At 41.8% G+C, this 24,295-nt stretch overlaps 1 protein-coding gene across 2 annotated transcripts in view; it reads right to left on the reverse strand.

Annotated features, from left to right (window-relative positions):
- The window catches only part of TLK1 (tousled like kinase 1), a 618,148-nt gene that overhangs the window by 354,944 nt on the left and 238,909 nt on the right, over positions 1–24,295 (reverse strand). For both annotated transcript variants that reach the window (XM_069225321.1, XM_069225320.1), the window contains one exon: positions 469–657. In XM_069225321.1, coding sequence (XP_069081422.1) covers positions 469–657 — 189 coding nt within the window. The remainder of the gene's footprint in view (positions 1–468; positions 658–24,295) is intronic.

The raw sequence follows: 24,295 nt of genomic DNA on the forward strand, positions 1-24,295 counted from the left end.
GTGGTGCAGATTACTGCATAGCACCTTAAACACGGACACCTGAGACCATAGCAGGACTGCTAAATGGCTGTTGGCAAGAGTAGGACAGAAGCAGGTAGAGAGCTCAAGGCATGGAGAAGGTGTTAAAGGCTAGTAGAAGCTCTGAACAAAACACCCTTCAAAGGGACCTAACCAGTGAAAGGTTTTGCTGGTGCAGGTTCTTCAGTCTGAAACCAATAAGCTGCAACAGGGCCTCCAGTAGAGTTTTGATGAGGCCTTGAGGGGCATATCTGACGAAGTCAAGTACAAGGACCCAAGGGCACCTCAAACAAAGCTCAACAGTAGCCCGATTTGTACCTCTAATCAACAGATCTGATGAAGAAGCCCTTAGGAAAATGCTGACAAGAGGGAAGTGATTTGTTTCAGTGAGCAAGTGTAGGGAAAAATAATTATTTAATTAAATAGAAGGAAACATAACATTACACTTACAGTTGTGGTAAAGTAGGTTTTACAAAAGGATCATTTTCTGCTCCATTTACGGCTTTATTTTTCCTCTGCTTTTGTTCAGAATTGGGTACTGGTGACTGGACACCAATTGTAGAGGGGGGCTTTCGTTTGGCGAGGAGTTTTCTTTGCCTTTCTATATCTTCTCTTTGCTGGTTGATCCATTCTTGTTGCCTGTTGAAATCAGCAAACAATGTAAAGAAAAACTAATGCGAACACCACAGCCATATGTTTTACCTACTACTCAAAAGGGATTTTTTTTTTTTTTTAATTAAACACTAACAAACATCACAATAAACAAATGTTCATTTGCATGCAAGACGAACAAATAATGGAAAGAAAGTGATCAATAATTAGGCTGACATTATGTAAAGCTACCAGCAGGCACATTTAAATGTTTAGGCAGGAAGCATTTTCCAGTGGTCTGCAGCAACAATTAGTCTGCGGTTACGAGTGCCAACTTGATTGTAAAATCTTTGGCTTGCTCTCAACTACAATGCGTATGTGGTGTTAATTAAAGTTTTAAGGACCCATGGACTAGGACCACCATTACCTCACAGCTGGGTAAACCAGTACAAGTGGGCATGACTTGGAATCAACAAAAGGCTAATGGTGGGTTTTACAGTAATTGAGTAAGTGGGATTGAAGAATGAAAGAGGTGGTCTTTGGGATACTCTAATGTATTAAATCAATGTTTATCTGATGTTTTGTAACAATCAACTGGTGTGACAATTCTCAAAGTGAAATGTAATGTGAATTTTTTGTGTTTTAGAAAAATGCTAAAATGTGCTGAAAACAGTATTTAGGTCACAAAATGCATTAGAATATTTGCAAGTGAATTAAACCTGTAAGTGTTTTTATCATTTGGTTATGTTATCTGTACCCCCAGTCTCAGCCATTTGAAAGTAATGTTGGTGTAGCCTTTTTTTGTTAGTTTGTGATGGGGGTGATCTAGAATATTCAAAAAAGCCTGTTTAACACACTTTTCTTCCGTAGCATTCTGCTGATGTTGTACTTTGACTCTTATCTGGCTCTGTAGATTTTCTTCAAAACCTAGCCTAAAAAAATGCGTTCCCAAGTCAGAGGGAAAACAATCAAGTGGACATGTCCTACTGCATAAAAAATAGGCACTATGGGGGCAGCAAGTAAGAAAATGGAACAGATCTGAACACCACTGCACTGGTCTGCGATACGGACAACTCAATGCTTTTTTCATCACAGTGATACATCTATACTAACTTTCTAAATGTCTCCCAACTCCCATCGGAGTTGGGACGTGGGTAGATGTTCGAGTTGGTCTTCCTCAATCGGAAAGAGCCAAGATTTTGTACTTGTTCATTCTCAGATCTGATAGATCACTAGACATTGTTATGGTATCCATAATACCTTGCAGATCTTTTCCCGTGTTATGCAGACATACCAAGGCATCATCCACACATTATAATTTGATCACCATCAGTATTAGCCAGCTTGTCCCTGTGGTTCTGAAGAGACATGCCAAGGGCTCCAGAACTATGCAGCTTCCTTAATGTGAGGAAGTAAGGGGCAAATATGCAGGAGAGTGGGCTTGAAAGAATCCTCCAGCGTTGTATAAAACTAAACGAGGAGTACAAAGGCTCTGTTGCCACATGTGATTCCTCTTCCCAGTGAACCAGACAAAACCTCTATTTCCAATGATGTCAAAAGTAAAGAGAAATAAGCAAATCATTAAAACTCAACTGTAGTATCAGACACCGATAGTGCCTCTTCATTCAAGCAAACACTCCTCTTTTTCTGATGTTTAAGCCAGACAATTCTTACCATACTATGCTGGACAACAGACATTTGAAGGCTCATACCATACACATGCAATGCAAAACACCTGCAGAACAGGACTGATGAGGAAGTTTACCAAAAAAAAAAAAAAAAAAAAAATACAAGACAGATCTTGACATCGCTAATGGGTTCTTGGACAGAATGTAGCGCTTGAATAAAAATATTGGACAACACTCACATTTGGTGGTACTCAATATGATTATACAAGATTACTGCAGGGTAAAATAACAATCCAGTAACAAGACTAATGGATGTTCTCCAGGATGATCCCAATGTTTGCAAACAGACAGTGACTTAGATGAAAATTTAGAAAGGGCAGGCAGACTAGTGACTATTTTAGACCAACACAGACACAAAAGAAATTGCCATAAGTTAAAGATGGTCTCACTTAGTGTAATCGTTTTGAGATTTGATTTATCATTTTAAGGCAAAGGACTGGCACAAGATTTCAAACTGAAATACGCTACTTTGCAAACCCCAAATATTTTGAGAAAATGACAAACCTAGAAGGGGTTTCTGAAACTAAGATCGATTGAGATGAAACACTGAAAAGTGCTAAACCAACCGAAGGATAATAAAAATGTTTACTATTACTACACTTTTACTGAGGATAATGTTCTTATAGTGTTTCTCCTAGAACAGAAGACAAACATATTCCCAGTGAAGCACTTAGGTTAGACTTCATAAAAGCAGCGCAGAAGGGCATTGCAATTACCCATCGAGCTATCAATACTACAGTATCAATGTGATACCAGTGTTGGTAGCCATGTATGTCAAAAGTCACAAAGAAAATTGTACACCAATGTACTGTTACCCGACGAAAATAAATCCTCTGCTTCAGTGAAGCAAATTCATACTCCTTTAACGATAACCAACAGACTGTGTCCTTCACCTTAACCGTATAATCCCACTGCCAATTATCAACTACCTCATGATTTGTGCTCTAGATTTCCGTGGGTATGGCCACAAAAAAGTGCAGCGCTTGTGCAGTGATAAAAGACAGACAGTGATAATAGTAACAATGAGCGCACCAATGGTCAGGTGTTCAGCACTTAGGTGTTTGTTGATGCTATAGCTTCTAATCTCACATCTATTTTCTCCAGAGTTGAATAGGGTGGTTAAGAAAGCCAATGATATGCTTCAACCAACACTGACTCAGAGGGTGCTGGATACCAAATTCATACATCGTCACAACCTATGCAAGAGCCAGCGAACACCCAGAACGCTGGGGGTTGCCCTAGATTGTCTCACACCGTACCAGATTCTCTATGTAGTACCCATTTGCTGTTACCTGTGAAGTTGGAGGAGTAAAATGATTCACCTGACTTGCATGTCTGTCTATTTCAGACTATCCAAGATTTGAGAGGAATACATGCAAACCAGAAGAGTTCTTCCAAATTAGCCATCAAAGGTAAACCTGTTGATAGATGGCTCTGACAAGTGGAAGAACTAATCTAAGAAAGGATCCTTGAAAAAGTACCTGTTAGGTCATCATGCAGACCACCTATACCAGGTCTTTTGTTATAAGGCACTTATACCATAATCCTGCCAACATTACCTAGTCCTAAGAAAAACAGGAAGGTTTCACCTGAACACAAAGAATCATCACCTGACCGATTCAGTTCAGCAGTCCAGCACCAGTACCAAATTCCCTGCAATGCATCCTCTTCCCATTCCTGAGTTACTCAGAATAACTGCAGAGGCTCCAGCTTTACCCCCAATAAGACATATAAAACGAGAAATTCAGTTGGTGCAAGAAGGGACTTCATCAGCTGATTCTGCTACATTGTTGGCAACCACAGAACCATTCACATCCCACGACTAAACAAATTTACTTCCTTTACAAACACATTTTTATATAAACAAATTCAAGAGTGGAGTTTTTCCCTTTTCCATCTCTCTCGAAAAAACGGACATTTGAAGTGAACATATAGCGATCTTGATTGAGGATCACCTGCTCCTGTGACAGTAGTGGGTGCATCGATCCACCAAGATCTTATCTTCAGATTTGTGGAGTAAGTTCATCATTTCTTTTGTGATTATTAGCTTGAGGATGATAGATGGGTGCTACATTCTTGAGTATTCACAACTGTCTTCAGTTATACTACAGCTGCAGCCACATTCATCTTCACATCATACGTCAGGGAGCGGCAATGTTGTTAATATCACTGCTTATTTTCTACCTGATGGCTCTTTCAGGAAAGAGTTCTCTATCAGATTGTCTATTTCATTGGGTGACATTAGTATGCCAGGTTATTTTGCAAATCTAAAAGCATTAAAGCAGTTAAGCAACTGCTGAATAATTTGAATGCATATGCATCTAGTCATCATCAAAATACTTTATTCGGCTCAAAAGAGCCATAAAAGACAGTCAATTACAAGTATCATAATAAAAGCTTAATAAATAAAAATAAATAACAGCGTCTGATATAAAAATAGATGAACAGTTAATAACAATTACGAATTTGAATAGCAGCATTTATGAAATTAAGCACTGCCTCTATTGTCTCCTCTCTGCCAAAATCCTGTAAATAAGAAACGGCAGCGTAGCTGCGTCGGATACCCGAGAGAAGACAGGCCGAGAGTAAAAACCTTCTTCTAGGGACTCTGTATAGATTACAAAAGAGAATAAAATGAAAGGTACTTTGATACCATCTACCATCGCAGCAACATGGGGGCAGATTCTTGAACCAGGTGCCTTGAATAGGAAATGCCAATAATTTTTTTTTTTATGGATTTCAACCAAAATCTAATAAGTAAAAACCTGTGCTGTTCAGAGGTGATCAAACTAAGATATGACTTGGGAAGTAATGGCTTTGAAAATGAACACACCCAAGCCCCAGACATCACCAGTTAAATCCTGGTTATGATTAAAGTGTGAGTACAAATTCTTAGTTATCTGTATAAACCCCCCTCCGCACCCCCAGCAAGGAGGTAGGATTCTGGAAATATTCCTTTGCCTCAGGAGAAAACATTGAATTTACATATCTAATCCAAGGGATATGCATAGAGTGCGCCAGTGACAAACAGTCCCTGATCACAGATCTGCACAAGTGGGCTTCAGGATTTAAGCATACTCTTAGCCAGAGCAATAAAGGTTGCATGCTTATATAATTGGCTATATCCCTCAGCCCCAATTCATCATGGCAAAAAGCAGCTGGAGTGGATTGAGGGACTGCTAACAGCCTTCTCAAAAACGTATTTTCTACTACCTGTAGACTTGAACAATCAGTGTCACCCACACCCTGGCTCCGAATGTGGCAACTAAAAGACATTTGCTTTTAAAAATGATCATAATTTCCTTAACTGGTTTATGTGCCAGTTTCTTTGAGAACCTAAACACTGCGTCAATGACTCTTTGAAACTACAGAATACGAACATTAGAGATTTCCAATTAAAATCAACATTGATTGGAACCGCCAGATAAGTAAAATTAGGTACCTTATGTATCTCTGCCTCCTCCAAAACAAATTGTTGCTTTTTGATGACTTCACATACGATTTTGTTCTATTAATTCTAAGCCCAAGATTACCCATAAAAAATATTAAAAGCGCCTCATAGGGATTGCAGGATATTGGCTGTCCTTGAAAAAAGAACAGCATCGTCCGCGTAGAGTAATACTGGTAATGGTTGAGAATTAATAATTGGGGATCCTTCCCCGTCCTACATAAAAAAAATCTTCTAAGCCATTAATATAGAGCAGAAAAAGAAAAGGGGCCAACACAGACCCCAGTCTAACTCCCTTCAAGGAGGGGAATTCTTCAGTAAGATCACCCTCCTCGCTAAAGCAGAGCCGAGCGGTGGTGCAGGCATGAAGTCTACTGAGTAAGGAGATCAAGTCGTCATCAATTACCCTATCTGACATGACAGACCACAGTTTAAGTCTATCAACTGTGTCAAAGGCACAGGATAGATCCATAAATGCTAAATGGAGACAGCCTTTTTTAGTTTTGGTGTATTTCTGTACTATCAGAGTTAAGAGTCTGTTCAATTGTGCCCAGCCCTGGTCAAAACCCAAACTGAACCTTCGAGAGGCTATTGGTCTCCTTAGCCCAATGTTCTAACTTGCTCAATAGCACACTCCTTAAAATCTTGACAGAACTGTTTAAGAGAGAAATTGGGCGATACCACTGCGGATATGCTCTGTCCCCCTTCTTAAAGATGGGCACAATTATCACCTCACTCCAGGTGTCTACCAAGGGGTCCATCATAGCAGCCCTCAAAACATTAGTAAGAAGAAGAGCCCAAAAATTCGGGCAGGGCTTTATATATTACTAAACAGAGGTGGTTGATGCTATACGTCGCACATCCGAAACGAGGAACTCAAATGTAATTAAATCATATGTGAAGTCATGTGAACGGTGCCAGCCTGGTTTGGAAACCCAACCACCACGGGTTTCAGGATGCACAGATCATAGACGGAAATACCTATGTCATGTGCTGTAAAGTACAAAATGCAAGAAAAGAGCAACCAGTGCACTCCAGAATAATCAGTCCGAGATGAATACAGTTGCAAGAAATGCTTTAATCCTTTATGCTGGGAAAATCCAATATCTGCTCAATGATATTCATGTCCACATGTTTAGGAAAGGCATATCTGAGTTATAGAAAAAGCCAACACGTGTTTCGTCCACACGGACTTTTTCAAGGCTGGAAGTAAAAAACAAATGGGAACTCTTAAGGTGATAACTCTACCATCCGGTAGGAACAGTAAATAAAGAACAATCAGACTAAAATTGAAATTACAGCAAGGAGATTGTTGCAAAGAATACATAGCCCTTTGGCGTGCAAGGATGATCTAGATAAAGATGCTCCCAGTAATAAAAAAGTTGAGCACAAAGAAACTTGCCTTCATGGCCAGGCCGGTGGATAAAGGACAGAGGTGTGAGGAAAATATTTATAGTGACGAGTGAAAAAGCGAAAAAGCCACCACGTGGATAATAAGTGCAGATAGGAATGTGATTATCAGAAACAAAATAAAAGTAGAGAAGAGGGAAATAGTGCACATGCTAAATGAGAAAGAAAAGGACACACCGATGCCCATGGAGAATTTATCTTATAGGACTATAGTGAACCAAATAATTCTTACAGTCCTTCTGAAAAAGCCATAGGTTGCAGTACTAGATCACGGAGAGGACCGTACGGATACATTCTACAATCGTGAGATCCAGACCATAAAATGTGCAAAAGAGAGACGGGGAGTGTAGAAGCAAAAACTTTCCTACCATAAGGAATAAGTAATCCCGCAGAGAAAGAAGCCGTCCCTTATAATCTAAGAAAAGAAGCTTCCATATCAGTATAAACTTTATGCATAGAGTGTATCCATAATTAGGATGACTCTTTGTAGGTGGCCAAAATGGACCCAACCTGTAAATATAAAGAAAAGAAAAAGCATATAAGAGAAAATAAATAATTACTGAAGGCCACGCGGATCAATAAGGCATAAAAATATGAAAACGTCAATGAAATGTGCCACTAGAAGATACAAAAGTACATGCATGCAAAAGAAAAAAGGCAAAAACAAACAACCTGCCATAGAAGGCAGGGCGGCAAAAGTGCATGCCCTAAGCTACTGTAGCAGCACGGGTGAAGAAACCAAAAGGGCAATGCACCCCAAAATAGCTAACAACGAACCATATTTCTTGAGACAGTTATGATGACAAGAGTGATCGCCAGGGTAAGGCAATTCCTGATAATCGGGGTCTAAGACGTGACTATCTTGAAAAATAGTAAACGATATAGTGCATGTAAAGAAAAAACTCCCACTAAACGTCTCCCATTAACCGCAGGTCAGCCCATGTATAAGGAAAATGTAACGACGGCAGAAGGCAGTCCCCCTTTACCTGTACTCTCCAAGTACACTTTTTCACTCGTCACTATAAATATTTTCCTCACACCTCTTCTTTAGATCTTTAAGAGCAGATGTACATGCATGATTAAACCAGCGGGGATTTCTATTTCTATTAATAATTAACTGCTGTAATTTATTAGCCATATAACTTGTTATAGCAGAAAAGGCCTCAAGAATATTTTGTGCCTGGGCATGTTCACCTAAGGCAGTCATGATCTCTTACTTCTTGTTTTTCATCCAGTCTATATGAAAACTATGTTTATCTACTTTACCACACTTGGTTATCGCGCTTTTGCGCCTCTTAAAACTCAAAGCTGGCTGCTGTGACTCGCCATCAGTGCCCTTATCCCCACCTTGCCTAAACTCTAGGGTTAGGGGGTTATGATCGCTCATGCAGTTTGGAATCACCCTAAACTTCCCTATAAAGGGGGTAAGATCTTTAGAATAAACTATAAAGTCAATTATCGATTGAGCACTACCCCCTGTAAACGTGGGAATCCCCTTGACTTCCAGGGTTGGAAATGTCAGAATATTAGCAGCCATTAATCGATTTAACACATTCCCTTAAGGAGAATGTATAAAATGTTGAATGAGGCAATCGTATTCATCGGTAATGCCACAATTGTCTAATAGTTCTGAATCACATCAATGGGCATTGAAATCACCCAAGATAATCATAAAATCCTTCTTATTTCTGTTCAGGATACCATGGATCTTGAGTTCCAGGCTCGTATCTGACCAGTCAAAGATGTTATTGTAGTAGTTAATCAATAAAACATCATATGGGCCAGGCAATTTAAGAAGGAGTATCAGGTAATATGGTGTTGTATCAATGATACCTATAGCTACTTTTTTTTTTTTTTTTTATTTTTACAGAACCGGATACGAATATAGCTAAACCTCCCTTGGCGCGTGGCGATGGTGATTTCATAGCAGGGGAAAAATAGGTGGTGAAGCCATTAATATAGGGGGGGGATCTAAAAACCAAGATTCCTGACAGCTGATAATTGAGTTTTGGCCCACAAACTTTAGCCAAGCTGAGTTATCCAGCTTATCCCTCAGACCAGCCACGTTCCATGAAATAAGCCCTGAAATTGTGACAGACGAAATATTAGTTAAACTAGAGGGATAAATGTCTATTGTGGGGAAAGTATCTATCTCCTGACCTCCTTCTGGCACTTTCCCCATGGATTGATGGTCAATCCAATTGCTCCAAGTAATTCACAGACTCTGAACTGTTAGCTAAATAAATTAGAGTATCAGAGAGCCTGGACTGATGGGAAGAGCTGGTTTTCTGCAAGTCAGGTTTACTAAAACTAGGACTGCTGTGCCTGAGTAGAACGAAAAAATGACAGCCATCTTACCGTTAAAGATCCAAAGTCAAATGATGTAAGCAAACGGTGATGCAGAGTAGCAACTAGCTGTGAGTTTACTGGAGGAGCCTATCCATGGTAGCCTTCTCACAGTTAAAATGTCTCCAGAAAGATCTGAGCTCCATCATGAATATTCCCTAACCCAGTACATAGCTTTATTACGCAAAGAAATTTGAGATTCTGAATTTGTGGCAGCCACTCTAGATACATTTTCCAAAGTCAGGCTATAAGGGGGATAAGCTGGAGGAATCCATGGATATGAAGGGTGAGAGTTGGAAGTTACTGGCGGCGAAACCTGTTCAGGGGCCTTACGGTTGGGGTACTCCTCAGCCCTCTCCTGGCAAGATAATTTCTGTGTATATCTTTTAATTCCCAGGATTAGAGCACTATCAGTTTGTTGATGCCCTTGAGGCCTTTACTCTGACATACAGGGGTGATGGAAGCAGGAGGGCAAATGGATTTGCGAATTTCAGACTAATTATTGTCTCTCAACAGAGATATAGGAGCTAAAGATTTCTCAGTAGCTATAATAGTGTTTACCTTGCCTTCCAGAGCTTCCATTTTTTGTAAGACTAGAGAGCATAGTTGCCTGATATATTTAAAAAAAGATTTCAATCTGACTAAATTGATCACATGAAATGGCGAAAGACTTCTCACTAACAACACTTTCACTCGCGAGCCTCCTAGATGTCTTTAATTGGGGCCTGCCTTTTCTCCTCTTTGGAGCAAATGGAACCTTGCCAGAAGAAATTATAGTCTTTGGGTACAACAATGATAAGCCAGAAGGCAGATTTATGGCGTTTTGGGGGCCTTGTCTGCTCTTTTTGAGAGGAGGGCTATCGGTAATTCTTAAGGAAGTAGATTCATTTAGGCACTTCTGCTCTATTACAACACATGGGTTCCTGGGTATAGCTACAGGAAAATTCACAGAGGGGGCTGCTTCTACTTTATCTCCTAAACGAGATTTCTTTAGAGTTGGGTCCAAACTAGCTTCTACCCCCCTACTATCTCAGTTTCTCTAGCTCCCATCACAGAGGTAAGATAGCTAATTATCAGTTTTGGTCCCATATCCACAGGTAAAACTCCTGCCAGCGTATCCACGTCCCGATCTTGAGATCACTTATCAATAGAGGCTAATACAGTAAAATCACACAATATCCCAGTCTCCCTCCTACAGACTAAACGAACAAGCCTAGAGACAGCACAGATGGGCCCGGTCTTCGCCTGGGCACACCCGCGCGCGTCCAGCGCAGCAGTCCGATAATAGGCACCTCCGGGCGCAAAGGAAATGGCAGGGGCAGCTTCCTGCTGCAAAGGAGTCTGGGTGAGGTAGTCCTGCAGCTCCCGGCCCCTCTCAGCACGTCCCACGCAGTGAGGCTGAAGTCCGATATTAAGTGCCTCGAGCGTGAGGGAAACGCCAGAGGCGGCTTTCTGCTGCAAAGGAGTCTAAGTGAGGTAGTCCCGCAGCCCCTGGCCCCCTCTCAGCGTGTCTAGTCAATGAAGATCTTTACCTCAAAGCAGATAACAATGAAGAAATATTTTGATTTCTTCACTACAAAAAAATCACTACATTCATTTAAGCAACTGCCACCATGACTTCAATAATTGCAGTAAGTGGTAGCACTTAGACTCTCTAGGCTGATAGTTGGAGGGACCTGCCATATAGATTTAAATTGTTCAAAATTAACAAAAGATGAGAAACATGCCTATTTTTATTTGTAAGATCCCAAATGAATCCCAATAGTTTTGGTGACAAAACAAAGCTATTTTCTCTCCTGATATTTTTTTGTTATTAAGTATTTTTATTTGATTTTCAAAAGGTGCAGATATCCAGAAAAAATACACAAAACAGTACTTCACAGCAGCACCAGAGTAATAAAAAGGAACATCAGTCTCTCCAACACCACCCCCCCAAACCACCCACATACACAAACATATCCCACTGCATATCAACAATTGGTCTCTTTCCCACTTCATAGGCATCCCAATCCTTCCGCCTCGCAATAATCAATACTTTACAGTCTGCATCGCACTCTGGTGGATCCATAGTGCTCAAATGTCTACACATTTAACAAGTGGTATGCCATTCTGGCGCCCCAGACCCTCCCAAATTTTCGTGGGCAACCTCTGTTTGCATATGCCACCTTTTCTGCCATCATGAATCCATCCATCGATCCCTCCCTCCCTCCCTTTTCTCCTTGTGTCCAACATGGGGGATAATTATGATCACCAAAGACAAACCAAATCTCTCTTAGCCACCCTAGCCTTAGATTGCAGAATATAATCCTGGCCCGGGGAAGAGTCAACATCATTTGGGGATTCCCAATAGAGTAAATTTGGGGTCAGGTAGGATCTGCTCCATTAGTACCCCCCAACAGTTCCAACAATCTTTGTCCAATATTCCTGTATAATAGAGCATCCCCAGATGGTATGTGGGAAGGTACCAACTTGCTCTTGGCACCAAAGACAGTTTGGATGTTGCACCCTCCCCATAGTGTTGACGAGGTCTATCAAAGTAGAACCTAGCTCTCCAGAATTTTTAGTATTCATTTTGAAAAAGGGTTGGACATATTGGCAAGAAGACATTCTGGTAAAAAGTACTTGGGGGCATTAAACCTTGGAAAAATAAGGATGCAGCCCGTTATTTTGTGGGTGTTTATACCTGAAAGTTCAATTTTAAGTCTGACTTTTGAGACAAACTATTGGTTTTCCCATAATATCATACGATATGCATACAGAGATAGGCTTTTGGTCAGTGGGCTTCATCTATTGGTCTGTTAAACTGTCTTCCACATTTTGCCTCTGCCCCGTTACAGCATACTGCTTGGGGCAATGACACAGACCTCTTTATCAAATGAATCCCTTCACGTTCAGTTACAGCACAAAAATTGTACACATTCTTCACATTCACCTAAAATAGTCCCTTCCTCTTCAGTGACAAATCTGGCATTAAATGCTATTTATATCAACTTAAATACCAGCTATTTATTTTTCTTCACTTTGGGTGCCACTTACGGATTTATATTCGGTATCTTTTTCAAAGTTGTTGCAATTTAATGTATAAGCGGCACTTTAACACTGTAGCTGCCAGCAATTTGAGTGCTTGGTTTAGCAGTAATTTACAGCACAACTAAAACGTCACTAGTAAAGCGCCCACCTCTGAATATTTTCATATTTAGGTGGCTACATATTTTTAAGTTTGGTTTATGGCATATTCTTCTGTTATGGAAAAATGAAAAGTCACACTGGCAAAGTTCTCAATGAAACTGTGCAACAGATAAAGTGCACGGGAATTGTGTCATCTGAAGACAACATTTGCAAGATATGGTAAATGTCACTTACCCAGTGTACATCTGTTCGTGGCATGAGATGCTGCAGATTCACATGCTGTGCATTATCCTGCCATCTAGTGTTGGGCTCGGAGTGTTACAAGTTGTTTTTCTTCGAAGAAGTCTTTTCGAGTCACGTGACCGAGTGACTCCTCCCTTTCAGCTCCATCTTAGATTGTTTTCCCCGCAGAGGGTGAGGTAGGAGTTGTGAGTATGCTAGAGGTGCCCATGCAATGGAGTAGTTATGTATGTACTTAATGTGTATCAAAAGAATATTTATTTACATATTTACAATTTTCATTCAACTAAGAACGGCTACAGACTACGAGGGAGGGCGCATGTGAATCTGCAGTGTCTCATGCCACGGACAGATGTACACTAGGTAAGTGACATTTTCCGTTTGGTGGCATGTGTAGCTGCAGATACACATGCTGTGCATAGACTAACAAGCAGTAATCTCCCCAAAAAGCGGTGGTTTAGACTGTAGGAGTTGAAGTTGTCTGAAATAATGTTCTTAATACAGCCTGTCCTACTGTGGCTTGTTGCGTTGCTAACACATCTACACAGTAATGCTTAGTAAATATATGAGGCGTAGACCAGGTGGCTGCCTTACAAATTTCTGTCATAGGTATATTCCCAAGAAAAGCCATTGTGGCACCTTTTTTCCTCGTGGAATGTGCTCTTGGTGTAATAGGTAATTCTCTTTTTGCTTTAATATAGCAAGTTTGAATACATTTAACTATCCATCTGGCAATGCCTTGTTTGGATATAGGATTACCTGCATGAGGTTTTTGGAAGGCTACAAAACAATTGTTTTGTCTTACGAAATTGTTTTGTTCTGTCAATGTAATACATTAGTGCTCTTTTTATGTCTAATGTATGTAAGGCTCTTTCGGCTACTGAGTCTGGTTGCGGAAAGAAGACTGGGAGTTCCACAGTTTGGTTTAGGTGGAATGGTGATATGACCTTTGGTAAGAAATTTGGATTTGTATGGAGAACCACTTTATGTTTATGTATTTGTATAAAGGATTCCTGAATAGTAAATGCTTGTATCTCACTTACTCTTCTAAGTGATGTGATAGCTATTAGAAAGGCTACTTTCCAAGTCCGATATCGCATTTCACAAGAATGCAATGGTTCGAATGGTGGGCCCATGAGTCGTGTTAATACAATATTAAGGTTCCACGAAGGTACTGGTGGTGTCCTTGGGGGTACGATTCTTTTTAGTCCCTCCATAAAAGCTTTCATGACTGGGATTCTAAAAAGTGATGTTGTATGTGTAATCTGCAGATAGGCAGAGATTGCAGTGAGATGGAGTTTAATGGAAGAGAATGCTAGATTAGACTTCTGTAAGTGTAATAAGTAGCTTACAATGTCCTTTGTGGAGGCATGTAGTGGTTGAATCTGATTAGTGTGGCAGTAGCAAAAAATATTTTCCATTTGTTTGCGTAACAATGTCTTGTTGTAGGTTTTCTTGCTTGTTTAATGACTTCCATACACTCTTGTGTAAGATTTAAATGTCCGAATTCTAAGACTTCAGGAGCCAGATTGCTAGATTGAGTGATGCTGGATTTGGGTATCTGATCTGTTGTTTGTGTTGTGTTAACAGATCTGGAATGTTTGGTAATTTGATGTGGGGGTACTACTGATAAGTCCAACAGTGTTGTGTACCACGGTTGGCGAGCCCAGGTTGGTGCTATAAGTATTAGTCTGAGTTTGTTATGACTTAGTTTGTTGACAACATAAGGAATGAGTGGGAGAGGGGGGAAAAGCGTAAGCAAATATCCCTGACCAACTGATCCATAGTGCATTGCCCTTGGATTGAGGGTGTGGGTACCTAGACGCGAAGTTTTGGCATTTTGCGTTTTCTTTTGTTGCGAATAGGTCTATGTTTGGTGTTCCCCAGCAGAGGAAGTGATCCTGTAGGATCTGGGGATGAATTTCCCATTCGTGAGTTTGCTGGTGATCTCGACTGAGATTGTCCGCTAACTGATTCTGAATGCCTGGTATGTATTGTGCTATGAGGTGAATGTGATTGTGAATTGCCCAATGCCAAATCTTTTGTGCTAAGAGACAGTTGTGACAAGTGTCCCCCCCCCTTGTTTGTTGAGATAATACATTGTTGTCGGTTTTGACAAAGATGTGTTTGTGGGCTACCAGTGGTTGAAATGCTTTTAATACTAGAAACACCGCTAGCAGTTCCAAATGATTTATGTGAAGTTGTTTTTGCTGATTGTCCCATTGAGCCTGTATGCTGTGCTTGTTGAGGTGTGCTCCACACCCCATCATGGAAGCATCTGTTGTGATAACAGCTTGAGGCACTGGGTCTTGGAATGGCCGCCCTTTGTTTAAATTTATAGGGTTCCACCATTGAAGCGAGAAGTGTGTTTGGCGGTCTATCAACACTAGATCTTGAAGTTGACCCTGTGCCTGTGTCCATTGTTTTGCTAGGCACTGTTGCAAGGGCCTCATGTGTAATCTTGCTTTTGGGACAATGGCTATGCATGAAGACATCATGCCTTGAAGTTTCATTACAAACCTTACTGGGTAGTGTTGGTTTGACTGTATGCTTGATGTTACATTTTGGAACGCTTGGACCCTTTGTGGACTTGGAGTGGCAATTGCTCTTTGTGTGTGGAGTGTTGCTCCCAAGTATTATTGTATTTGGGATGGTTGCAGATTTGATTTCTGGTAATTTATAGAGAACCCTAGTTTGTTTAGGGTTTCTATGACGTATTGCGTGTGAAGAAGACACTGTTGTTGAGTGTTGCTTTTTATTAGCTAGTCATCTAAATATGGGAATATGTGCATGTGCCGTCTCCTTATGTGAGCAGCTACTACTGCTAGGCATTTTGTGAATACCCATGGGGCTGTTATCCCGAACGGTAGCACTTTGAATTGATAGTGTACGCAGTGCATTACAAACCTTAAGTATTTTCTGTGGGAAGGATGGATGGGTATGTAGAAATGTGCGTCCTTGAGATCCAATGTTGACATGTATTCCTCCTTTTTTCGTAATGGAACCACGTCTTGAAGTGTTACCATGTGGAAGAGATTCAGTGTTCTGAGATCTAAGATAGGTCTTAACGTTTTGTCCTTTTTTAGAATTAGGAAATATAGTGATAGTGATATTTGTAATAGGTCTAAGTGTTGTTTGGACAGATTGTGTGTTCTTGGTGGCACACCTGGCAGGAATTTTGTGAATTCTATGCAATAACCATGTTGGATAATTGATAGGACCCATGCGTCTGGGGTAATGTGTCTAGTTTTGAAAATATGTGGTTAGCCTACCCCCCCACTGGCGATAAGTGTTGGGTCTTGTGACATTGAAGTCACTGTTTGGTCTGGCTTGGTTTGGCTGCTTGGAACTTTCCCCTTCCTCTTGGGAATTGTCCTCTATAGGAACCACGAAACCCTCCCCTTTGATATTGTGCCTGATAGGTGGGTCTGGTTTGAGAGGTGTAAGGCTCTGATGTTTGCGGTCGAAAACCTCCTCTAAATTGTGGTTTCCTAAAGGTGCCTCTGACTTGTGGGGAATAGAGCGCGCGCCCATGGCTTTGGCCGTGTCTGTGTCTTTTTTCAACTTCTCAATTGCGTTGTCAACTTCCGGCCCAAACAACTGTTCCTGATTAAATGGCATGTTCAACACCGCTTGTTGGATCTCTGGCTTGAATCCAGGACTTCTTTACCACGCAAGCCTGCGAATGGTTACCGCCGTGTTGACCGTTCGTGCTTCTGTGTCTACTGCGTCTAGTGCGGACCTTATCTGGTTGTTAGATATGGCCTGTCCTTCTTTTACGACCTGTTGAGCATGTTTCTGAGGTTCCTTGGGCAAGTGCTGTATGATGTGTTGCATCTCGTCCCAGTGTGCCCTGTCGTAGCAAGCAAGTAGGGCTTGTGAATTAGCAATCCGCCATTGACTGGTTGCTTGTGCTGCCACTCGTTTGCCCGCAGCGTCAAACTTTCTGCTCTCTTTGTCAGGCGGTGGAGCGTCTCCGGACGATTGAGAGTTTGCTCTCTTTCTTGCTGCTCCTACAACCACTGAGTCCGGTGTAAGTTGTTGTGTTATGAACACAGGATCTGTTGGGGGAGGCTTATACTTCTTCTCAACCCTAGGCGTGATAGCCCTTCCTTTAACTGGTTCCTGGAATACTTTTTTTGCGGGTTTGAGCATACCCGGGAGCATTGGCAGACTCTGGTAGGAAGCGTGGGTGGATGCCAAGGTGTTGAACAGGAAATCATCCTCTATTGGCTCAGAGTGCATTGCTACAGTGTGGAACGTAGCTGCCCTGGATAGTACCTGCGTATAGTGCAGTACTGTCTTCTGGAGGTGATGGCTTTGTTGGATAACAATCCGGACTGTTATCCGATACTGGTGCATCATATAAGTCCCATGCATCAGCATCATCCTGTGTCATCCCTGTATGTGTGGGTGACTGCATTGGAGGTGTTCCCACTGGTGACAGTTGTGGTGAGTGCGGTGGGGACGGTTGTGGTGAAAACCTTGGTGGTGGGGATTTGTCTCTAACCACCTTTGCCTTAGGCTGCATTTCTGTCTCCTGAAATGCAAGTTTCCTTTTAGATTTGATTGGAGGTAGAGTTTGTATTTTTCCAGTCTCTTTCTGGATATGTAACCTCCTTTGTGTATGGTCCGGTTCTTCCATAATTAATTTCCTGCTCAAATCTATGTCTTTCCTTCATTTGGCTGGAAAGTCCTTGCTCTTCTGTGTAAGAGCTTCTTTTCGGCTCCGAATCCGCTTTTTTCGGTACCGAGGTTTCAGATCTAGTTTTTTTCGGTTCCGAAGATATTTTTCTCACTTTGGGTGAGTCGAACTCTCAGTGTCGAGATTGTTTGGTGCCGGAATCTCGACCGGAGTCGGAAGTCTTCGGCAAATCCCTGGCCTTCTTCGGTGCCGATGTTTGGTCACCTTCTTTTCGATGGGTTAAGCCATGGCCCCTTGGCCTTAAATATCTGTGTGAGTTTTGGACGGGGCAGGTTTACTCCCTGTTCGCTGCACAGTCGAGGTTCGGTCACTTTCGGATTCGTCCGAGTCCGATCCCTGGATGGAAATGCTTTCCTCCTCTCCGTCAAGTTGCTCTCTCGGTGTCGACGCCATTTGCAGTCTTCTTGCTCGTCGATCTCTTAGGGTCTTTTTCGATCGAAACGCTCGACAAGCCTCGCAAGTATGCTCCCTGTGTTCAAGTGATAAACACAGATTACAGACCAGGTGCTGCTCTGTATAGGGATACTTCGAACGACACTTAAGACAGAAGCGGAAGGGGGTCCGGTCCATTAGTCTTCGACGATGGGTGTGGTCGGGCAAACCAAGCCTCTGTGAAGAACGGAAGCCCCGAAGGGCAGCCGGAGCGCTCTTGACATCAGTGCCGATACAATAACACTAACCAGGTACCGAACGATAACAATACCGTTGCATTTTCGATAATTTAGCTAACTTTCCCGATTCGTAATACGGAGCGATGAGGAACACGTCCGAACCCGATGGCAGAAAGAAAACAATCTAAGATGGAGTCGACGCCCATGCGCAATGGAGCCGAATGGGAGGAGTCACTCTGTCTCGTGACTCGAAAAGACTTCTTCGAAGAAAAACAACTTGTAACACTCCGAGCCCAACACTAGATGGCAGGATAATGCACAGCATGTGTATCTGCAGCTACACATGCCACCTAACAATATATTTACCTGATACTGTTACTAGCCACAGCGATCGAAAGCTGCTCTAACAGTGTTTCTTGAAAATCAACAATTTGGTGAAAAGGCCCATGCTGGAAATACAAGATGATATAAATGTAACTGAATTTCTTGCAATTCCAGTTAAAATAGGAAAAAGGTAATTATTTAAGCTGCTTTTCTACAATAGAATGCTACTGATTATGAGAAATAAGTTGTTAACTCTATCAGGGATACTGATAAGTACTACAGGATACCTTTTCTATTATAATACCTTTTGCACCCGTCTAGCTGTAGTTACACTTAGTCTACTTTGAAGCTAATTACAGAGAGCATATATTAAAATATGTCAAGAATACATTCAGAACTGTACTATTTCACACTCTGTTTGTGTTTCGCAAACGCTTAATTCACTTAGGGAGTCTTGGTCTCTCCCTAGTAGAACTGCATTCTTTACACATTAGTCACTTCACGTCAGTGGCACTTCGCCAAGATGGAAATATTCCTTTCAGTCTTTTGCTTTTCCAACGGATAGTAGGTCTAAATGCACATCCTACTAATAATTCTACTATAATGTAGTTAATACATGGAACGATCTCACTGCCCATTATCACTTTCAATTCGATGCCAATACATGACAAAAATCCACAGAGTGTCATGAAACTAAGCACAATGCTTATCAACGTCATTGCTGGGAACTTCCCTTTCACCGTCAATGCTTAAGGAATGACATTCTTGCCCTTAGTAGTGCATCTTCATGCATTAACTCTTTAGTGTGTTCGTTGCTAGGCAACAAACACAGAACACTGCCTTCTTGACTTTGTGGAGCCTGGCCTTGCTTACAAATGACTTGCTGCACTTAGAAGCTATGTTTAAGGAAAATGCCTAGCGCACAGGAATGGTCCATGGCTACGTTTAACCACTTATTATAGAAAAAACTGTGGAATGCTTTGGGACGACACTTTATCCTACTCCCGTAAGAACGTTTGGCCCATGGCTAAGTTAAATCCTATGAGCCTTCAAAATCTGATAAAGCTTCTAATAAGTCAAACACAAAAAGAAGTGATTTTAACTGCTGCAGCTGAAACATTTGACCACACAGTCTGATGGAGGTAGAATGCCTTTAAACAATGGCTTTCCGACGCATTTTGCTTCTCGGTTTGGTGCGGTCTTCCATGCCTCAGACACCACTGGCATTGCCAGAGCTTCTAAGCAAATAGTCTCTGGACTGAGGTACAATAATACTTTCACCTACAACAGGGATCAGTAACTTCGGCGGATACACTTTAGTGAATGTGCGAAATGACGTAACGGATACCACTTTGCAAATCTCTGGGATAGGAATACTGCGCAGCAAAGCATTAGTAGCTTCTTTTCCTCTAGTAGTGTGTGCTTTTGGTTGAGTAAGTGTTTAGTTAGCTTTATGATAGCATAATTAAATACATGACACTATCCACTGTTAAATGGATTGCTTAGAGATGGCTAAGCCTATGCCAAGAGGACACTAGTTGATAAACAATTGGTTTGATTTGCAAAATGCTTTGTGTTTTATCAAAGTAGAATCTGAGAACTTGTTTTACATCCAGGGAGTGGAGAGATCTTTCCGCTGGAGTGAAGGGATTCTGAAAATAAATGTAGGCAAGGATATAGGTTTAGTTGACATGGAAATTCAAAGAAATTTCGGATACGTTCTCATGACTACTTTGTTAGAATGAAAAACGGTGTATGGTTCGTGTAAGCAGAGTGCATGAATTTCATTATCTCTGTGGGTAGATGTAATGGCGACCAGGAAAGCAGTTTTCCAAGATGTGTTGGAGAGAGGCCTTATGTATGGGTTCAAAGGGATCTTGCACAAGGCGTGTGAGGACTACATTTAGCTGCCATGGAGAAGGACGCCTAATGGGAGGAAAGACCTTTTTCAAACCCTCTAAGAAATCCTTGATGACTGGGATTATGAACAAAAGAGGTTTATGAAGGACATTTTCTGTAATCAGTAAGTGCTGTCAGATGGACTTTTATGGAAGAGAACTGCAAGGCATATTGTGCCAAATGGAGTAGATATGGAAGAATTACATTTTCTAGGCAAATGGTAGGGTCTTTGTTCTTAGATGAAGACCATATGCAAAATCTCTTCCATTTGAAGGCATGTACAGCTCGTGTGTGCTTTTTTAAGAATGCCCAGGCAGTCTTGTGGAAGATTCAGGTGTCCCTACTGCACTAGCTCAGGAGCCATGCTGCCAAACTCAGAGGAGAGATTGAGCTGCAGCATCTGGCCTCCGAATTTTGTCAACAGATCCGGTCTGCATGGCAGCTTGAGATGTGGATGGATGAACCAGTGAAAGAGACCACCATTGACGTGCCCCCTCCAGAGCTATGAGTATCATCTTGGCTCTAGATTGAGATGTCTTGATGAGGACTGCTGGATTTAAGGGAACTGGTGGAAAAGAGTAGATGAATCTGCCGGACTAGTTGATCAATAAGGCAATCCCTGGTTGGAAGCACCTTGATGTGAAGTTTAGGCATTTGGCGTTTTCTGCGATTGCGAAAAAGTTGATGTCTGGAGTTCCTCACCATTGTAATACATTTTGAACGACTGTCGTTAAAAAAAACACTTGCTATTTTCCTGAAGTAGTCTAAGAGAATCAGGTTGGGTATTTTGACCTCCTGGAAGGTGAGTAGCTGTTAATCGTAAGTTCCTGACCAGAAGCAATCTCCAAACCGTCTGGGCTATTTGTGACAAGAAGGATTGAGAAGCATCTCTCCTCCAAAGGATACATGTTTGCTCTGAGAGTATCGATGAATGCTCTCAGGTAGTGAATTGTTTGCACTGGGACAGAGATTGATTTTGCATGGTTTATCTGAAATCCCAACCGATGCAGTAGATCGCGTGTCCAATTATAGCAACGTTGTGCTTCTTGAAACTTGGACACTTTGATTAGCCAATTGTCTTCGTAGGGGTAGACAAATATTTTGTGCTTTCGAGGATGGACCACCAATACTGTAATGAATTTGGAAAAGGTTCTGGGTGCTGACTTTAGACCAAACAGAAGCACTTGGTACTGATAGTAATTGTGCTCCACTATGAACCTCAAGAATTTGATGTTTCCTGACCATTGGAATATGAAAATATGCACCTTGAAGGTTGATGGGGCAGAGCCAGTCTCCCTGGTATAATCGAGGGTACATCTGGTGTAAATCCAGTATCTGAAATATTTCTCACCAAATCCAGTTGTTGGCCAGCTTGAGGTTGAGAATGGGTCTGAATTAGATCTCGTATTTCTTCTTGACTAGAAAATACCTGGAGTAAATCCCGGTCCCTCATTGAGGAGGAGGAGAGGGCTCCACCGCCTGCTTCTGCAATAAGACGTCCACTTCTGCATGTAATTGAGGAATATGGAAATTAAAAGGTTTTGGTGGAATGGATGGTGGAGGAGTGATAAATCTAAGACAGTATTCATGGCAAACAATATTCAGAACCCGTGCATCTTGTGTGCTGTTTTGCCACTCTGCCAGGTAATTTCAAATGCTTCCCCCTACCGGAGTGAGTAACAGAAGTTTGTTCCGGAACGCTGTTTGCCTCCCTCAGCAGGTCACTGACTCGATTTTCCTCTAGCCTGCTTTCTTTCATGAAGCTGGTAGGACCTTTGATAGTGTTGGGACTGAGCACCAGTCTGCTGACGACCCTGGCACCAACGAGGGGCTTCAACCCTCTGTGACAAGAAGCAGCGCTGGAAAGCAGGCCTAAAAAGATTTCCTTGAATACTTAGGTTTTTCTAAACCGACAGGTTTTAATGTCTCTAATTCTACTTTCAGACGTGCCATTTCGTCATCTGTATGAGACGCGAAAAGGGTGGTGAAAAAGAAAGGTAATCTGAGAAACCTCTGTTGAGATTGTGGTTTTAAAGAGGTGAGGCAAAGCAATGAATGTCAGAGGGAAACTCTGTGGCAGCAGTCATGTGCTGCTAGTAGAGAGGTGCCTGCTGCTGTGCTAATGATCTGATACCATTAGGCCTTCATTGAGAATCTCTTAAAAGTCCTCTAGGGGGGCATTCAATAAATTGCTGTAGGGACTCCCATAGGGTTCTGTCATAACAGCCTGACAAGGCTGTGGCACTTACTGCTTTCACTGATGTTGGTGTAGTATTGCAAACTTTTCTAGTCTAGTTTACGGCTCTTTATCTGGTGGCACTGTAGAAGTGGGAGCTGTGGCAAGTTGCTTTCTCGTGGCTACTACCACCACTAAGTCTGGTGTTGGGTCAGAACATTGGAAGGCCGGATCCTGGTCAGGAGGTCGATATTTTTTCTGAAGCTGCAGCATTGATGGATGACAGAGTTAAGGATCAGTCAATTGCTGGTCCCAGGAGCCCTGGCATCAAAAGGTAATAACAGACGTGAGGCTGACATCTGCTGTAAGATTTCAAAGATCATAGATGTTGTCGGTGTCTGCACAGATAGAGGTATAGTACTTTCAGGAATACAGACACGTCATCTACAAGGGAGAAGCGTGGTGAAGAAGAGTCAGAGGGAATTGGGGAATACCTCCCTGTACCAGAAGAGGAACGGTGTGTGTGTCTAGAAATAGATCTGGTATAACGGTATCAGTTATGTGAGCGACTTGGAACTATAAACGTGTAATGCACCCACTCACGGTGTCTGGAGTGATGTCTAGAAGGGTGTCTTGAAGCAGAACGGGACCTGGTTCTCACAGGAGAGGTTGCCGGTGACATCAAGTGAAAGTTGTCACAAATTCAGCTGAATTTTCCAGCTGTGCATGATGGGATAACTGGTGGTCTCAGTTCTTAAAGGCACAGTCTGTTTTTTAGCCACATAACGGCAACATACGGGGCTACTCTTTTCTTGTCTCCATCTCTATTGTGCAAAAGGGGATTGGAGGGTGATTCATTCTGCTGACAAATTATTCTCAAATTATAATGTGCTAGCTTTTTTCTTTGATTTAAGACAGAGTTCCACCAGCGTAGCCTATGTACGTAGGCTAAATTATCTGTCCACCTCTTAAGTGACTTTACAGGCATTCCTGAAGAAAGGCGAAAATTTCCACTTAAGATGATTTTTTTAATAAGTGCTCTGGGGTCCCCGCTAATGGGCGGGACTATTCAGTGCTTATGACTATACATGGAAATCCCCAATGAGAGAACTCTCACTTATCATACCTTGGTCAATAATGCCCTTGATGACTTAGGATGCTGCCAAAGAGAAATGGGCCCTCTAGACACAGCTAGAAGAGAAGCTAGAATGGCCCCACAGGAGTTTACAATTGTCTCCCTTCAAGCTGATCCAATTGAAAGGCATGCAGGCCACATCAGTAGGCATCACTGCTTCCCCTGTGCAGACCCAGATGCTGACTTCTTTTATCTGACCTGGAAATACCTTAAAATTGAATACTGGCACTTGATTGGAAACACTTTCAGATCCTAGAATGATCAATTGTATTTACTTCTGGAGTGGCACTGCTGGAGATTTTTTGATGATCAGGGAGAGCAAGAGTTAGTGGAATTGGCAATGATAATCGTGAAAAGAGACACTGCATGCAATTGGAAATTAGCACTACCACCCACAGTGGTGGAGGCAAGCAGCAATGAACTGGTCGGCAAAATGATAAGAACCCGTCTACAGGACTGAGGTTTGTCCCCGCAAATATTAAAATGTATTATATTTATTTTATATTATATATTATATTATAGGTGATGATGGGAACATTTTGGCCTCGTAAATGTACAAAATACCACAAAAATCG

Source organism: Pleurodeles waltl, chromosome 3_1 (genome assembly GCF_031143425.1).
Source record: "Pleurodeles waltl isolate 20211129_DDA chromosome 3_1, aPleWal1.hap1.20221129, whole genome shotgun sequence".
Taxonomy (NCBI): domain Eukaryota; kingdom Metazoa; phylum Chordata; class Amphibia; order Caudata; family Salamandridae; genus Pleurodeles; species Pleurodeles waltl.